The sequence below is a fragment of the Lutjanus erythropterus genome, chromosome 7 (genome assembly GCF_056507025.1).
Source record: "Lutjanus erythropterus isolate fLutEry1 chromosome 7, fLutEry1.hap2, whole genome shotgun sequence".
NCBI classification, from domain to species: domain Eukaryota; kingdom Metazoa; phylum Chordata; class Actinopteri; order Lutjaniformes; family Lutjanidae; genus Lutjanus; species Lutjanus erythropterus.
This window is the reverse complement of record NC_139323.1, coordinates 39,157,795-39,176,253: the sequence shown is the minus strand read 5'-3', so window position 1 is coordinate 39,176,253 and position 18,459 is coordinate 39,157,795. Positions and strand designations below refer to the sequence as shown.

The window sequence follows — 18,459 nt, the reverse complement described above, 5'->3', positions numbered from 1 at the left end:
GCTCTGGCAGGATTTTCTGTGGGGGCGTACCATAAAACACTGCGCCATTAAGCTTCGTCAAGATGTTTATGGCAGCGGGCGCAGAATGGCCATTACAGTTTAAGTAAAAAATGTGTATTTTGCAAAGTATTGAGGGAAATGAGGATATTCAAGATGGCTAGCAAGTGTAAAAAGTGCCATTTGACTGACAAGGGAGCTTGTTAGCCAGGATCAGAGGAAGTGGATTGGAACTGGATGCTGTCAGCGTGGGTTTGAAATTTGAGAACGAATGGTGATTTATTTTGTCTTTGGAACCATTGCTTCTGCTTTTTTGCCACTCAAATGTACAGATCAACAGATTTTTCCAAATTGATTAAAAGTTGGCTTTTTGCAAATATGAAGTAGCAGGACGATATCTAGAGAACAGATACCCAAAGCTCAGGAATACATGAGTAAATGAGTTAACAGATAATATAGTTTGACGAAGAAAAAAGAAGAAGACAGAATGCATGCAGAGGTAGTTAAGATTATTTATAGCCACTGTGCTGCCGATCGATTGGCATCCTGATCCGGTGTAGTGTTGTTGGCGATCCCTCACCGCCGGATTGTAGAGAGCAAGAGGAGGGGTGAGGAGAGACAGAGAAGAAGCAAATGGGTGAGGGAGCTGACTGCAGTGAAAGAGAAAGTAGAGGTACAGAGGAACCCCCTTTGCTGGCAGTGAGATGAGCTCGGCAGATCGGGTGACTCATCACCGTCTTAATGCATCTTTGTCAGCAGGGACACCTTGTTGTCCCTCCACCTCTCCCTCCCCCTTGTCGTTGCCCTGAGAAGCCAGACAGAGATGACTATCACTTACGATAAAGAAATCAGGATTACCCCGCTGGCTGTAGAAAGAAAAAAACATGAACCAAGAGTGGAGGCAAAAAATGGCTGAAGCAGCACAGCTGGCCCGGTTTGGCCTCGGCTGACCAGTAGGTCTGTTTAATCCTTTCATCCATTAAGATTAGTATCACATCAGTAATATAGTTATTTCCACTTTATATTACTTTTTTAGAAAATCATCCATTCAGGGTCAGAGAAATGACATTTTCCTGCCATATGCCTGGTTCTGCAGATGTCATTCTTAGATCCAAATTCAAATATCTGTTTTCAGCTGATGGTGAGGCAGACTGTTAGCTGGTTAAACACTGCTAATGTTGTCTGGATAATTCCCTAGTTGAATAAATATCCCAGAGCTTCTCATCAAGGCCGATTTCAAACCAGGTTTTCCGACTTTCCATTAAGGATTGTTGCCCGACAGCATGCTGGCCATTCACGTGTGCCTTCCCCCCGCCGCAGCTGTCCTCACAGCATAATTCTGTCATAATTCCCTTTGATCGGCCAGCAGCAGAACACACCTAGCTTAGGGGAATATACAGAGGGGGAAGAAAAAAAAAAAAGTCCCCAAAAAGCACGCCCCCCGCCTTCCCCGCTGCATCTGCGTCTCTCTATCAGGAGAGCATATGGAGGAGGATGAAAAAGAATCCGATGAAGTCGAAATAAACGTGGGAGGTGACAGAGAAGCGGGAAGGAGAAGGGAGAAAAGGAGAGAAAGAACAGAGCGAGATGCGTCAGATTTTCATTTTATCTGCTTACATTCTTTTGTAAAATCAGTGTCTAAACCGAGAAAATGGAACATAAGAATATGTCAATACTGTGATATAAGACTAGATATTGTCTTACAATTTGGAGACCATAATAACATGATATATCATAAGTGTTGTCTTTTCCTGGTTTTAAAGGCTGCATTACAGGATAGTGATGAGATTTTCTGAACTTAACAGACTGTTCTAGCTGTCCTACTATTTGCCTTGACCCACTTTGTCATTATATTCACATCACTGACAATCATTTGTCAAAAATCAATATCAGTACCTAGGTATTTAGTCAAACATATTGTTATATTCGATTTTGTCCATATTGTCCAGCCCCACTGCCAGATAATTCTGCGATTCTATGTATACTATACTTTGTATTTTTGTTTTCCTCCACATCTGATATGAAGAAAAAAAAAAGAACTTCTTTTTGTCAGGATGTAAAACCACTGATCTCTTGATTTTTACCAACAATCAAGACTTGACAGTCTAACAAAGCTGTCAGTGTAAAAAAATAATAATAATGCAATAGTAATGCATCATATTCCACAAAGTCATCATAGGTTTTAACTATTTGAGAGTTTATGTTATTTTAGAAAAAAATCTGGAGATATTTATAAGCCATATCGCCCAGTCTCAAGAAGACAAGCAAAATGCAAAGGAGAGGAACAAAAAAGAGGGACTATCCATGTGACTGGCTGACACATTGCAGGCCAAACTGTGACAGAGAGACTTAATCTGCTGAAATATGGAGACCAGGATCATGATAACTAAAAGCCTTCCTGAGCATTTTATCACATCAAGTCAACTGTGGAACAGAGTGCATGTCGTTTACTGCTTATTGCCACTTACTTATGTAGAACTAGATGATAAGACCGACTGTTGTCTCAGAATCTCATCTCTCCCTCCCTCTCTCTCTCTCTCACACACACACACACATATATATACAGGCCACACACAAAAATCACCACACACCAATGGTGATAATGATGGCCTGTAATAAATTAGAGGGCAATATATTGCTCTTCCCCTTGTTTCCCACGCAGCACATGTCTGAGAGCGCTTAATTGCCCATTCTCAATTACCACTGGAGGACTGAAGGAGGGCAAGAGACTGAGAGAAAAGCAGAGAAAACAGTGCGAGAGAGAGAGAGGGAGAGCATGAGAGTGAAAGTGATTATTTGAATTACAGCTGGTAATTGAATAACCCTCCACAGGGGAAGGCTGATAGGCCAGCGATGAGCTGAGTCGAGGCTTGATAGGTGAGCGCACGGCTCACATACATGCCGATAGCCCGTCCCCGCAGGATTTCACTCAGTTCTTCTGTGACTGCAGTAAACACAAGGGCCCGGCTGGTTTTTGCAGGAAACCTGGCATGTTTTCTGTGTTTATTTTAGGATAAAGTGCGAACACTGGCATTATCTAGAATTGTTTTTTCAAAGGAATATTATATGAAAGCCTTGCAATTGTTCAGTGTATTTTTGGACTTCTTTTTTGTTTTATTTGTGGCCAGACCAAATGTAGCTGAATAGACTGGACAAAAATAAAATAAATCAAACATAAAGCTCCCTCTCCATACTAAGTGATTTGATAAAGCTGGGAAAGATGCGGCAGCTTATTGAATGGCTGACTTCATGGAGCTGCCTTAACTGTGTAGAAGCCCCAGCTCTGTCTGTCAATGGACTGACCTATGAGAGTGAAAAGAACAGGAGATGAGATGTGAGCCACCCGCTGAGAGATGGGGGGGGGGGGGGGGGCGCTGCGAGGGAGAGAGGGCAGGGGGACAGAGACGAATGAACGGAGAGAGAGACTGCAGGTGGAGGACAGCGAGCATGAATGAACAAATGAATGGAGGGATAGATGATGAATGAATGAGTGAATCAATAAATCCCTCAGGAACTAACCAGCTGCAGGTATTTCTGCAGTGCACCTGGGTCCTCCTCAGGCAGCCTATGCATTGAACTGTTTCTTATTGAGACGTAGATTCAAATCTAGAATTAGGGCTGGGATATCTCAATATACACATTTTCTCTAACATACCATACCATAAATTCTCAAATAATAAAAATGATGGTCTTACAGAATATCATGCATTGCTGTAGATTAAACTACCCAACAGTGACAAATATTGTAGGGATGACTGTTTTCATTTTCTATTAATCTGTCAATTATTTTCTTGATTAATTGATTAGTTGTTGGTCCATAAAATGCTGATCGCTGTTTTCCAAAGTTCAAGGTGATGATTATTTATAGATTAATTGCTCAGCTCTAATAACAATACAATAAGCTTTTTGATAAATAATCATTAGTAATGTGGATATAAAAATGAGCCCAGTCCTACCTAGAATCATGCAATATGAGGTTAAATGGGAATTTAAGTCACTTCTTCCTCCTGTCCACACTTTTCTAAACAACAAAAAACAACTAAACCCTCATTTTCTCCCCCCTCAGACAAACAGAATGAGGTGGAGATCCCGTCGCCGACCTCCAAGACGCGAGAGAAGAAGAAGCAGCAGAAGCAGCAGCTGATGACACAGATCAGCGGGGTCAAGAAGGTCTCACACGGGCCCTCGCTCTCCAGCAGCAGCATCTCGCGCTTCGGCGTGAAGACCGATAAGGAGGAGCTGCTGTCCAAGGAGCTGGAGGACCTAAACAAGTGGGGCCTGAACATCTTCACGGTGTCGGAGTACTCCCACAACCGGCCTCTAACCTGCATCATGTACGCCATCTTCCAGGTAGGAACCGTCTTCGCTTACATAATTGTTGCCTTCTCATGTTGTTTGAGTACTGCGAAAATGATCCTAATTATGTAATGATGTTTTTCCTAGGAGCGAGACCTGTTAAAGACATTTAAGATCCCCATGGATACGTTCGTGGCCTACATGATGACATTGGAAGATCACTATCATTCAGATGTGGCCTACCATAACAGCCTGCATGCAGCCGACGTGGCCCAGTCCACACACATCCTCCTCTCCACTCCAGCCCTGGACGTAAGTTAAAACACAAAGTGGAATATTGAAGTCTCAGTTTTTAGTACCCCACCTCAGGGTCTTGTTACATTATGTAATTGGCGGAGGTTGAAAAATTCCCCACTCTGAGTTGGGCACCAGTGTCCATTCACAGAAGTAAGGGAAAACTAAATTAGAGGAGTGTGCTCTTACATCACCCGCATGTGCCACTTTCCTGGATCGCCACCTCGGCTTTGAAAAGCTCAACATCCTTCCATTGAATCATCTTTTCCCTTGTCTCTGCTTGTGCCGTTTTACTCGGAGAACTTCCCCTCTTTCCTCCAGCACTCATCCCTCCACGCCTTATTTGTTAGATTTTCTCACCGCTCTCCTGACTGCACAGTCAGGTCAGAACGCCCCGGCCTTTAGATTATGATTTATTCTTCTTGGTTACATCTTTCATCTATAAAAGCCAGCAGACACAGTGTTACTCTCTTTCACAGTGACATTTTACAGAAAGGCAGCCACATAACTTGCTTGCAAAAATAGAAAGAAACAATTTATTGAGTCACATTAAGGTTTAAAATCAGATGTTAACCACAAAAACAGTCCGGAAGGTTGTCATGTCCAACACTGGGTCTGCTATCCCTCTCACACTGCTCTGGAAATCAATATTCGTGGGTTGATGCTCTGCTGATGCTATTTTTATCATCAGAAATATTTAAATGCTCTTTTTTCCTCCCTGTCTTTTCACAGGCGGTCTTCACGGATCTTGAGATCCTTGCAGCCATCTTTGCTGCAGCTATCCATGATGTTGACCATCCTGGAGTATCAAACCAATTCCTAATCAATACCAGTAAGTCAAAATATTTCTCAACGCTGGCTTTAAACATATAGTAGTAAGACTAATGTGTTGCTTTCTCTAAAAAGTATATTAATTGGTGCTTTCAACAACCAGATAGGAGGAGTCACAACAAAGATATTAAAATCTGTTTTTAATGCTTTCCCAGACTCTGAGCTGGCGTTGATGTACAACGATGAATCTGTGCTGGAGAACCATCACTTGGCCGTGGGGTTCAAGCTGCTGCAGGAGGACAACTGTGATATCTTCCAGAACCTCACGAAGAAGCAGCGACAGTCCCTGCGTAAGATGGTCATTGACATGGTAAGACATCCTGATTCATATTTTATCATCTTGATTTGAATCATAACCAGTTCAAATGGTCCAGATGCTGAGGATGTGTTTTTTTTCCCCCTTCGTTATTCAGGTTTTGGCCACTGACATGTCCAAACACATGAGTCTGCTGGCTGATCTGAAGACTATGGTGGAGACGAAGAAGGTGACGAGCTCTGGAGTACTGCTGCTGGACAACTACACCGACAGGATACAGGTAGGTTCTGGTTTTAACTAATTCGTAACTTCTAAAACAGAACTTGGATTATATACAGGGTCTGTGATTGGACACTGTAAGCGCCCCACTTTACTTTTTAATAGTTCTAATCAATAGCCGGTGCTGGCAGAGGTTACTCAGCCAGTGGTCATTAGCCGGCCTCCTACATGGCTGACCTCTGCTCCTGCTGTCACTCTTTTTCTCACTCCATCCATCTTCTTTTTACCCTTAAGTGCTCCCCACACTTTCCCTCTAATGGTCTTTCTAGGATTTCTTCTTTATTAGACCGTTCTGAAGACAGAGTTCCTTTCATAACAAAGTACGTTATAGAATTAGCCTTAAATGTCCGTTCTACAAGAATCTAATTTACTCTAAATCTAATTGTTGTAACAGATCTACCACACCTCATACTTCCAGAATTTGTTGCACGTCCTGCTCCAAGAAGATACACTGATAAATTTAGAGATTTTAAGTGGGATAGGGAAAAAACTGAGAACGATAAGCCCAATACAGAGCATGCAGGCATTTACTAAATTGCAATTCTGTATTATTTCTAGGTGCTTCGTAACATGGTGCACTGTGCTGACCTGAGTAACCCTACTAAATCCCTGGAGCTGTATCGTCAGTGGACTGATCGGATAATGGAGGAGTTCTTCCACCAGGGAGACCGAGAGCGGGAGAGGGGAATGGAGATCAGCCCTATGTGTGACAAACACACAGCCTCAGTGGAGAAGAGCCAGGTACGCAATCAACGACAGAGAGAAAACAGATGTATAACTTCACGGAAATTTAGCAACATGTAAAGAATCTACATTCCTGTCCTAATTTGTATCCGTCCTCCTTTCCAGGTGGGTTTCATCGACTACATCGTGCACCCTCTGTGGGAGACCTGGGCCGATCTGGTCCACCCCGACGCCCAGGACATTCTGGACACGCTGGAGGACAACAGGAACTGGTACCAGAGCATGATCCCCCAGAGTCCCTCCCCACCCTTCTATGACCAGGGCACGCATGGACACAGTGGAGGCACCGGGGGGCAGGGTGGTGGGGAGAAATTTCAGTTTGAGCTGACTTTGGAGGAGGAGGACTTGGATGGAATAGAGAAAGACGGCGAAGAGGAGGAGGAGGAAGAAGAGGAAGAGTTGGAAGAGGAGGAGGACAGTCTAGGGGATTCACGTTCTCCTCCTCTGGACTATTTGGACGCTCAGGAGCAGGAGGAGGGCGGCATGATGGAGCCCACGACGGCAATAGAGATCGTGACACATGAGGCGTCACCCACAGACACATAGGGCTTCCATCATCGGGCTCACATGGTGATTTGAAAGTTTTTTTGGAAAAAGAGGGGAGATCCTCTTGCAGCTGTGCTTTTTAATAAGCCCACAGAAGCAAGGGCTTAGTTTCGTCCCGCACGGGGGCGTCTTGCACTTGGGTGTTTGAAGCCAGACACGGACGGACAGTTACAGTGAAGCGGCTTCAGAGTTCTCAGGAAATAATTACTGCGAACATTTTAGTCTTGATAGACAGACGAGACTGAGGGTGGAACTTGAAGGATTTCAGCCAGTTTGGGAAATGGTTACTTTTCTTTTCTGGACTGGCATTAAATGGACATCGACACTACTGAGAGAAGTTTTGTACCTTAAGACCTTTTTACAGATATGATATGATCTAGAAGTAGCATAGAGTAAGATCTACTGATGGAGACACATTTGTATAGCAAGAGAAAGTGTTTACTTTTTTCCTGTACCATTTGTCAAAGGACTTTTGTGTGCCTTTTTTACTATTGTCTTTATAATAGTTTTTTATTTATTGAACACTCTAGTATGTCTGTGAAATGTTTTTTTTCTTATCTGAAAGAGCAAAATCTTTTTTGTATGTTAAAAAGAGAACAGTCTTCCATGTATTGGGCAATAGAGAAATCCAAACAAACGTCGACAAACAACTCTTGGACAAACTCATCTGAATAGGGAAACATTAACAACCACATCATGCGCACATTTTTTTTCTCATTTGTTTTTCAAGCTGAGCACAATGTTTTAATGTTTTATGTTCACTCATGGTTCATGTTACATGTTTAGTTCAAATGTCGGTCAATGAATGTCACAGTCACACTGAAATACATCAACTAGTTTCATAATCTTTTCTCTTTTTCTGTGTAATGGTCTGCAGACCTTTGATGGCTTCTGACATTTTCACACCAAAACTTAACTTTTAATGCAAAATGCTCACTGAGGATATGAAATTCTGCACTTGCAACTCTATGACCAGGCATTCCTGCAAAATTTTCAGTAAAATTATAATTGTAAATTTGATTCATATGATTTTGTCTTCATTTTTGCATCCAATTGTTGTTGTGTTGGTGTGAAATAGAAGTCAGTCCAGTTCAAGCCCTAATAACCTACCACCAGATGAAATGAGCAGAAAAAACAAACGGCTCATGACAACAAGCTGCTTAGATCTTTGGAAAAAATCAGAAATTAATTCTGCCAAGGACGAAATGCACAACAGCGGTGAATCTATTTTTAGCCCACAGGTATGCTGCAGTCTTAATAATCCTGTTAGTTGGAACAGGTCCTGACCCCAGACCCGTCTGATGTAACGCCCCCCTGCCCCTCTGCAATCAGGCCCAGACCAGATGATTAAAGGTGCTCTTACAGCTGCCTGTCTGAAAGGCGCTCTCATACCCTCATCAGCGCCACCATTCACATGTACAAACCCCTCTGGGCTCCACAGCTACGACCCCAAAACAATCAGGCCAGCTATTTCTTCCTCACGATAAAAATCCCTCAAGTATGGCGTCTGCTCATTGACGTCAATTGAATTTTTTTCCCTTCCCCCCTCCCCTTCCACTGTATCAGGTTTCCAGGACAGTCGGGTTATTAGGATTTGGCACAGATGGAATTGCTGGACTCAGCATGGCAGACTGTACCCTTTTGAAAAAAAGAGGAATAATTAGGTGCTCCAGGTTTCAAACAAACCAAAAAATACCTCTTTTTGTTTCTTCATTAATGCTTTGAGGAATGTGGTTTGAAAATGGTTTGCAGACTTCACATTTCTGCTCCTGTGGCTTCCACAACTAATTTTTACAAATGTTCTAGTTGCATCTATAATCATATCTCTCTATTTTCACATGGTTTACTGATATACTCAAAGGTACTTCATCTAATTTCACTCCAGCATGCTTAAGTGGCAATCGTTCGCGTGCAGTTTGTATGTATGTATGGAAGGTTTTGTATGTGTGTGTGTTTCTGTATGTGTGTTGACTTTGTCATTAGGCCTTACCCCCATCACTCCACTCCTTTGTCTCTACTGTTTGTTGCTAGGAGCTCAAGTTGGTCCTTTTTGCTGTTTATAACAGTGTGTATTTATTCTATACTTTAAGCTTGTAAATAAGAAATACTGGTTCAGTGTAAAATCTATTTTAATTTATATGCACTTGCATTACCTGGAAGTGGTGGTGTCTAACGTGTAGAAGACTCTGGATTAGAGTCTTTTTATAAATGTATTATATATTGTTTTTATATATATAAATATATATAAATATATCTAAGTATATATTCGCACAATGTTTTGAGTGCCCAGCAGAGCAGCAGCTAAAGAGACATGTTGTTGTTGTCACATGAAAACCTTGTAACTCCAAAGGAAATGCTTTATTTTTACATTTAATGTAATGTCACCAACAAGAAAATCAAAAACTTTATATTAATTAAACATATTATGCATGAATATTAAACCAAAAATGTTCTCATTCACTTTGGCATCACTTTGAAATCTTAATTAATATCGTGTTTTTTTCACATTTCTGAAAATTTTAGTTTTTCTCTATTTAAGACGTAACTAAACTGAAATTTAACATAACCCAAATTTTTACAGAGGACTTTGAACGTCCCCATTTTGTGTTTTGTTTTTTTTTTCTTTTGGAAACTATTTTGATCCATGAGTTTTTGAGGCTGCAAGGTTTTCATCTGACAGCAGCAATTTGGTAACCCAGAGGCGACATAGAGGACATGTTAAACTGCGTAGGCTTGGATATAGGATACACACAAGCTAGCTAAGGAACACAGAAGCTTAGTCAATGCTTGGGTTCAAAGTACACAAATAGCTTATTTTCTCTCAGCGGCTTGTCACAACCTAAGCTTCTCCAACCAGCGTTTGAATGCAGATTGCTGATATACGAGGCCAGATACAGGTTCGACTGACAAACACAAAGCGATTGTCTCCTTTTACACTTAACGCACTTCATGTAAAAGTAGATAACACGGGGACGGTATTGGTAGCATGCTACAATACGCCCGGCACTGACGTGAATCGTTCTGAATTAACAACAAAACATGATCTTATGTATCTGATTGTGCTAATGTGTGAACTCTTTCTGACCAAACTTGTTAGCAGTTTTGAAATTCAAATTTGTCAGTATTAACATTGTTTATCTATGTTCAAGCTTTTTTTGGTCCTAGTTGTGTCCAAATGGTTAGCCAGATTTAGCACTATCTGCATGAGAGATGGGTTTTTTTATTGTCAATAATATGTTCAAGTCCACCAGTTGTTGCAGGTGGGTTATTCAATGTTTCACACAATGTATGGTATTATATTGTATATTGTGTTCAAAAATAAATCTGAAATACTTTTTCTATTAAGTGATTAAAAGCTAAGCATGAATATATTCCTTCTGTTCCTACTGTTTTTTTTTCTCCCTCACGGCCTAGTTTTTTCAACTGTGGGTGTGAACAACAAATTGGGTCACAGTCATGCTTCTGGTGGGTTCCCACATATTTGTCATGTTTCATTAGGCTGTGTCCCAATGCAAAAGTGTATTTACTGAGCACCTGGGTCCCGTGCAGAAAATAGAGCCCCCAGTTTGTAAAACAGTATCACTAATTGGCTAAAATCCCTGCTAGCGGCTCCTAGAGGCCTGTGCTGCTGCTGACACCCAACCAAGAGCTATGAACCAATTTACAGGCCAAACAACACAGCCAATCCTGAAAACAAACAAATGTCAAAACCCGAGAAGATATTCGACTGCAACACAGAGATAAAACCGAGCAAAACATCATTTAAAGGCTTTACATCGATTACATCAAACATGCAAACAAGAGGTACACAATAAATGTACATACTTAAGGCTGCAACTACTGGCTATTACTGATTCATCTGTGAAATATTTTTTAAAATTAAACATCTATAAAAGTCGGAAAAGTGAAAAATAAAATGTCAGTCACAAGCTCCCTGAAGCTTCCAATTTCTTGTGTCCAACAAAATCTCCCAAAGCCATATACATTAGTTTAACAATAATATAAAACAGCAACACGGCAAATAATTTTCTGATGAATGAACATTTCAGGACTGCATGAATGTGTCTTACAGCTTTCTAATGAGCAGGAGAGCGCTGTAAGACTGAGATATGACAGGAATACTTTACGGGATATTTTACAGGAACACTATATGAGGGTCTGAGACCTGTATTCAATCAGGGTTCTGTTTTTACAGTGAAGTTTAAATTCCCACAGTTATTCCACCACAATATAGATAAAAAATATATAACATAAGCCACTAAACATCAGAAGACCCTGGCCCATCCTGTGAGAGAAAAACCCATCATCCTCAAACCTCAAGGATCAGGAGAGTAGAATTTCAATTACATCATGGAGTGTATCAGTACATCTGTATTATGTTACTCCTCATGCTCTTTGATGTTGCTGCGTTTGCTGCATCATCACAGAGGTTCAGCTCTAATGTGCTGAGACAGGAACACAGTGTGACACAAACTCGGCACCACGGCCCACACACAATCTGACAGGACTGTCCTGATGTGACATAAGGCCCTCACACACACACACACACACACACACACACACATAAACATAGTGCTCATTTTTGCATGTGTTGAAATATGCACACACACTACAGATGCCTCACAAATAGAAAATCATGTCATCTCTTCATTGATAGCATCAGGCCTGATACTAACAGCAAACCTTATGAATTCTCCCACCGACTCAAATATCATACGTGTGTCAAATAAGAAGTGTGTTTGTAAGGGTGACAGCTTTTACTCTTTTCAGTTTTTGACAGACGAGTTTGATAGCGAGACGACCCGAATGCCAAGTATATGAAGAGACAGACTAGAGACTTTTCTAATGGAAGACAAACTTTAACTTTGATGACCTCTTCCAAAGAGTTAATGCTTCCTGTCCCTGTACAGATTTCGACGAAATTTGGTGAAAGCTTGGACCGCGAGCTGGAGAGGAACAATTTAAATATGGTGTGAATTGCACCATCGTGTGGCCACTTATAAACCACGTCACATTTTGGCTCATAACTCCTGAGCTGCGAAGTGTAGACACAAAATTCCATTTTCTTTTTCTTGGTTCACGACGAATCCTGCAGGGCCTTAACAGATTTTTTTTTACGTGTAAATCATTCCCAACACAACATGAATTAGCCAAAACAAATTTTCCTTAGTGTTGTCTATTATTCATCAACTGCCATAACTCTTGAATAAGCAACTGCAACCAAATTTACAAGGAATGCATCATAAACAAGACAAAGCAAGACATTCACAAAGACATTTTTCACCATCTTCTGATATTTTATAGACCAAACGATAGCTTTGGAGGGTATCTGTTTTTTCATACCTTACTGACATTTCACCAGACTAAATGGTATTTCTGTGAAAAAATCCTCAAAAGCTGGTGACAGAAGTCATTATAGCATATATGACATCGTCTAGCTTACAGTGCTTTGTGTCTAATATGCAATTAGCTTTCTAACCAGTTGATTCCACCAAGCATGGCACATCTGCGTCACGATTCTGATCTGTCCTCTGCACAGCTGCAGGCCCAACCAGCAGCGTTTCAGAAGCATTTCAGCAGCAGAGCGTTTTGCCCGTCTGATTGTGTTTACTTGCTCAGATTTTGTTGATAAGGTCCTCTTTCCTTGCTCTTTGTGTTTCTACCATGGACCAACAGGCTGCATGATTTCTCAAGAAAAGATTAAATCCAAGGCAACTGCACTTGTTTGTATGTCTTTGAAGACTTTTCGCCTGTCATCCAAGAAGCTTCATCAGTTCATGTGTATCAGACTAGCCTGAGCTGCCAGCTCGGACTAGTCGATTTAATCTTTTCTTGAGATTACAATGACCTGGACGAATGAGAACATTCTCGGACAGGCTGCATGATTAAATCATTTTTCTGTCTGTCTTTATGATCGTGAGTCTGCACTATTTTGAAAATTAACTGCATTCTCACTGCCTTCCTGCCTATTCGATCTGCTCTGTGCTAACTGGTGCGGCATCCATCAATGCTGGATGCGCCGAGGTGCTGCTGATGGAATTACAAGCATTGTGTAGAATGGCTGCGATCAGCTGTGACTGACATGACGTAGGCGTAACGTGATGCGGCTGCGCCTGGTGGAATTTAGTTAGACAAGTCTTGGTGGATTTGAGTAGTTTGAATAAATGAATATATAGACACTTATTGACATGGATACTAGCACATCATTTGGCTGAACGGAGATGACCATATCTAGTCATATTTAAATAATTAGCAAAGAGACCTAGACTATTTGTTTTCAACTGGCCAAGTTCCCTATTAATACATTATCAATAAAAAAAAGCTTAATTCACAGTGACAGTATTGAAAATCAAATCTTCAAGATTTCTAAATACCTGGTACACCGTAATACCTTAATATCTCCCAAGCCAACCAAACAACTACAAATTGAGCGACAGTCGCTCCCAGTGTTAAATGTATACCACCTGTATACCACATTATTTAAAACTAAGTGATCTAAACAATGTTTTCTACATGTCATCAATTAACCTAAATAAAAGATGTAGGCTAAAGTTGTAAACCTTGCTACATTATTTCTTGGAAAACTGTCCCTAAAATTAAACTAACTGATGAATGACCACGCTCCACATCCAAGGCACCAATACAGTAAATGTAAATTCAGATAGATTTTGATTAGCTGTCAGTGTTTCTGTCTTTCATCATCTTTCTGCCATACACTTGAGTTAAAACCGTTTTTCAGACAACATACGTATATATGTATAGTTATTTTTATAGTTATTGCTCTCGGTGTGAACGACCTTAACAATTTTTTTCTAGTGTCAACATCGGCTAACAACCTGACTCCTGGTCTTCTGCAGCACGTCCTGCAGTGACTCAACACTAACACTAACTGGAAAGGATGCGGGTGCTGATAAAGTTGTTTTATTGCTACATTAATGTGTTTATTTAACATGAGGGACTTTACACACAGCCAGGGTGAGAAGGCAAAAATGCTTGATGAAGCAATATTTCCAGGCACGTTCTGTTCGCCCGTCATTTTCCATAAATGACTGGTTTGACTGGAGGGTTTATAGGCCTGGATACACTCTGGGAAACATCCCATGGAACACAACATTGCGCTGTTAGTAATTGCCTTTTTATTGTATTTACCACAACGACTTCCGTCTTTAAAAACATAATGAGGCTGGTTTTGCAAAGTGAACACAGGTGCTGCCGTCTTACATTAGGCTATTTCTTGTAGCTTAAAACTGGACATAAATATTGAGGTAAGAGCTAATTATTGTATGAGAACATTCCAACTTGTTTTATGTTGGGTTTCTTTACTTAAATCATTAGTGGCTATTTTTAAACTTATGTCTGGGAAGGAATTATTCAAACCTAATCTAAAAAAAAAACTTAACAACATGGGTAAGAGGCTTGTGTAATTTCCATCCGTGACCCTTCATATGTAATTTCATTGTGACCCACAATAAGAGCTCTGAGGCATCTGCCCTTGTAGCCACTCCAGCCTTGCTCTAAGAGAATCAGGAGTGAATTATATCACCAGGGCCTGTCTTCTTATCCCCTCCCTCTTTGCAAACCTCTCATTTGCTATTTTCATCTTTTAGCTCTTATCCTTGAATTTTCATGCATCCTCTCCTCAAACGATTTCCAATCTCCTCTCAGTTCCTCCACCTCCATGCCCTACTATCACATCTCCCTCTTTGGAAGTCTCTCCTCATCTTGCCTCTGACATAACCTAGTAAAACCAAGAGATCTGATTTGATGAAACGACTTGCGTACATGTGACGAAAAAAGACGGATGGAGGAAAGCGACAGAGAGGGAGAGAGAGACTGTGATATGGGACAGGTGGCCTTACTTGAAGGTCCGCGGAGATGGCTGAGTTATCTAATAAAGCTAAAAACAGAGCCAAGCATTTCCCACCAGTGAAGGAAAATGACACCACTTAACTTCTCCCATGTGTGGCACAAAGAGGAAGATGAGGAGTATTTTCAGACAAGGAAAGGAAATGGTTAGCTTGGGAGATAATAACAAACTGGCTTAAGGCTTGAAAATTCCCCGTCGTATCCTCTACATGTGAATGAATGAGAGTCATTCAGAGACAAGAAAACGAAAGGAAAAAGGAGAGCGTGGGTCTGCGCACTTTATGAATCCCTCATCTGAAATAATATCGCAAATCTCTCTTTTAAACAACAAAAAACATCTGATAATGTGGAAAGAATATTTGACCTCTCTCTAGGGTTGTAAATTCTGTGCATTTTCCTGAACAGATGAAAATGCTCACAATCGATTAAATAAAACACGTTTATTCTCATTTTCACTTTTTACTTTTAATTTTATTTAGGTAAATGGGCACCAAAACAGAATATGGGAAGAAATAATTTGTTAAGATTTTTTTTTCCTTTTTTTTTATTTAAACATTAACCAATCAAGTAGCCAGCAGGGCTCTGAGATGTTTATGGTAGTTTTTTGAATTATAAAAAATGCATGCCTACTGTTTACAGTAGGCATGCATTACATCACTAAAAATTACAAAAAAAATACATCACTAAAAATTGTTTCTAATAAAAGTAAAAAGTTAAAGTTGCGGTAGCATTTAACGCACATTTCTGGTTTGATAAAAGGAGAACTATACAGACACCGAGACACACAAGATAGAGACAGAGGGGGAGAGAGCGGCTGATGCAACTCCTCAAAGCTGAATAGAAGAAGGCCTCATTGAGATGTCAGGTAATTAAATTTAAGGTTCCTCAGCCCACGCCTTGTTATTTCACAATGGTGCGGTGACAAATGTGGATTTCTTAAAGTCTTTATTCTGTTAACCTTCCTAGAACTGTGCTGGTTTTTCATAGCAGCTTAAAAGACATCTTTGCTTGAACAAAAGTGAAACTTTCTTTTTTCCTATTATCATCTCAAGACAAAGAAAGGCATTTTGCATGTCAACTGTTTCCTGAAACTTAAAAAGCTTCAAGCGCTTAATCACCATGGGGGATTTGTATTTGAAATGACCAGTTATCAAATGCCTACAGAAGCTCAAAGAAAGCTAAATATTCTCCTAAATATTCAGTGTAAAACTGACATCAAAACATACCGGTCTCCTCCTGCATCATGTTGGTTCACATGTTAAACAGCAACAGTGAATTAGCTGATGCAAAAAATCAAAAATCAGATGCAAACTTGCATGTTAACATAAATGTCCTTACATAAGTGCATCAGTTCAACTGGGTTTAATTTTTCACAGATGTTGATTGTTAGTATTTTAGACCCATGCTGTTTGTGGAATGACAACTCATCATGTTAAAAAAGCCTGGCCGTGAAGACAGCATGCATGCTGTATATACAGTGTACATGAGTATGAGGCTACATAAACATCCAACATCCTTTGATGAGCACTGAGTTTTATTGAGGTGGTGGACCAGAGGTACCTGTTTATTAGGGACCAATGACTGTCTACAACAAGGGCAACACTCTGCTGACTGTCTGCAGGATTTTAATGTTTTAGGAATTCACACCTTGCACTGATTTTATAACTTGGCACAGAGTGACTAAATTAAGGAAACTAAGTGAGAGATCACACGTACAGGGTACATTCAGTATCCAATCCTTTTGGTGTTGGCTTAATGTAACAGCTTACATTTATCATGACCACAAGGGGTTAAATAACTTCTCTTTTAAGGCAAATTATGTGGCTCCTGCTTCTGCGTCATTGTGGTTTTATAGCTGGATGGAGGGCCAGCTGGGTCAAATACAGCTGCTGCTGCTCTCAGAGGAATACACTGTTAAAAAGGATGATCAATTTATTCAGATTTGCATGAACAGTTATTGATCCATCTTACAGGGCTGGCACATCATTTTCTAAAGAAAAGGATTATAATTTTTTTTTAATATATAAACCCTATGTTACTATTCTACCAAAAAACAACATCTTCATTTTGAAGCTACATTGATTTGAAATAGGGTGAATGGTGCCTCTGTCATTGTACACCTGTTCTTACAGGCCTGGGCTAACTTTGGTGGCCAGGCTGACACAAGTGCGTAATGCTTTATAACAGTAAGTCACACAACACCAACTGTGACTGATTTTGGTGAAACTGGATCATATTTTATGGAGAAAATGTTATTTGCTTTTGCATCTGATGTCCTTCAGCTGCGTGTCTCAACTCTGTGATTTAAGTAAACTGTTGCTCAACATAGCTGCTGTTAGCTATTTAGCTATTAGCTTAGTTTTCCGTACTGCTTGGGCTGCGTGTTCAGGGAACCAGTTGAGGACTGGTGTTTACACCGCTAGCACAGGAGCTTTGGACCGTCATCGGGAGGAGGTTTTCAGGTGCAGGGAGCAGGGGGAAGGCTGGCAGAGAGTGACGCCAGTCTCATGCCAGAACCACATTCAGGCGAGCTGGAAATACAACCAAGCTCTATCACTGAAGAGGTGAGACCAAAAAGGGTGTGATGGAAGAAGCTACACACAGAAAAAGAGAACGTCACAAAGCAAGAAGATGCTTTTAGTCGCTGGTAAGAGCGTTGTGAAATAAAACACTGCAAGAAAGATGCCGAGCCGGACATCTTGCTGTTGAACTAGTCAGTAATATTAGCCGACTTGGTTTGGCTGTGTTAGTGAAGCTGCCGACTTTCTAGTTCTTGATCCTAAGTAATGACCGTGTACAGCTGTCAATATTTGTGGTGTGTAGGTGTATTGCATTCTGAGGGTGCCAAATCACAAATCTTACACAATGTTGCTTTGAATAGAATAAAAGAAATGAAAACAGCATTATCTGAACAAAATATCTGATTGTGTCAGTCCAGCTGTGTTACCATTAAACAAACAGCTGAATGATGCTAAACAGCTAAACAAACAAGCAAATTCATAAAGTAAATAAGTCCAAGACAAAAACCAGCAGTTACACTTTTTGTTGTTGCTGCAGTGGCTTTCAGAGAAAAGGCAACACAATGCCCCTCTTGGGTCCCCTGAGGCTGCATTAACCTTGTAAGTGAAGCCAGTAAATCAGTCTCGTGATGGATACATGTGGCTATTTATATCCCCGGAGCCAATTAGAGGAGAGATGATGAAGTGGCTGAGGGTGTAGAGAAACACCACTGACAGTCTGTTTAAAGATCCTCCCGCAAGTCCTCATTGTGTTCGCAAAAGCAACAAGAGAACAGGTGGACACAGCTGGCAGTATTTTGGGGATATAAGCCTCCACTTCTCGGTTGTAAC

General features: G+C 40.7%; 1 protein-coding gene and 1 long non-coding RNA gene across 5 annotated transcripts in view; one reads left to right on the top strand and one right to left on the bottom strand.

Annotated features, from left to right (window-relative positions):
* The window catches only part of pde4ba (phosphodiesterase 4B, cAMP-specific a), a 221,552-nt gene extending 210,938 nt beyond the window's left edge, over window positions 1-10,614 (top strand). For all 3 annotated transcript variants that reach the window (XM_084723727.1, XM_084723728.1, XM_084723729.1), the window contains 7 exons: window positions 4,064-4,347; window positions 4,441-4,605; window positions 5,320-5,419; window positions 5,574-5,728; window positions 5,832-5,954; window positions 6,512-6,694; window positions 6,803-10,614. In XM_084723727.1, coding sequence (XP_084579853.1) covers window positions 4,064-4,347; window positions 4,441-4,605; window positions 5,320-5,419; window positions 5,574-5,728; window positions 5,832-5,954; window positions 6,512-6,694; window positions 6,803-7,243 — 1,451 coding nt within the window. In that variant the 3' untranslated portion in view covers window positions 7,244-10,614. The remainder of the gene's footprint in view (window positions 1-4,063; window positions 4,348-4,440; window positions 4,606-5,319; window positions 5,420-5,573; window positions 5,729-5,831; window positions 5,955-6,511; window positions 6,695-6,802) is intronic.
* LOC146324397 (uncharacterized) overlaps window positions 1-18,459 on the bottom strand; it is a 53,835-nt gene that overhangs the window by 29,148 nt on the left and 6,228 nt on the right. The window lies entirely within an intron of this gene.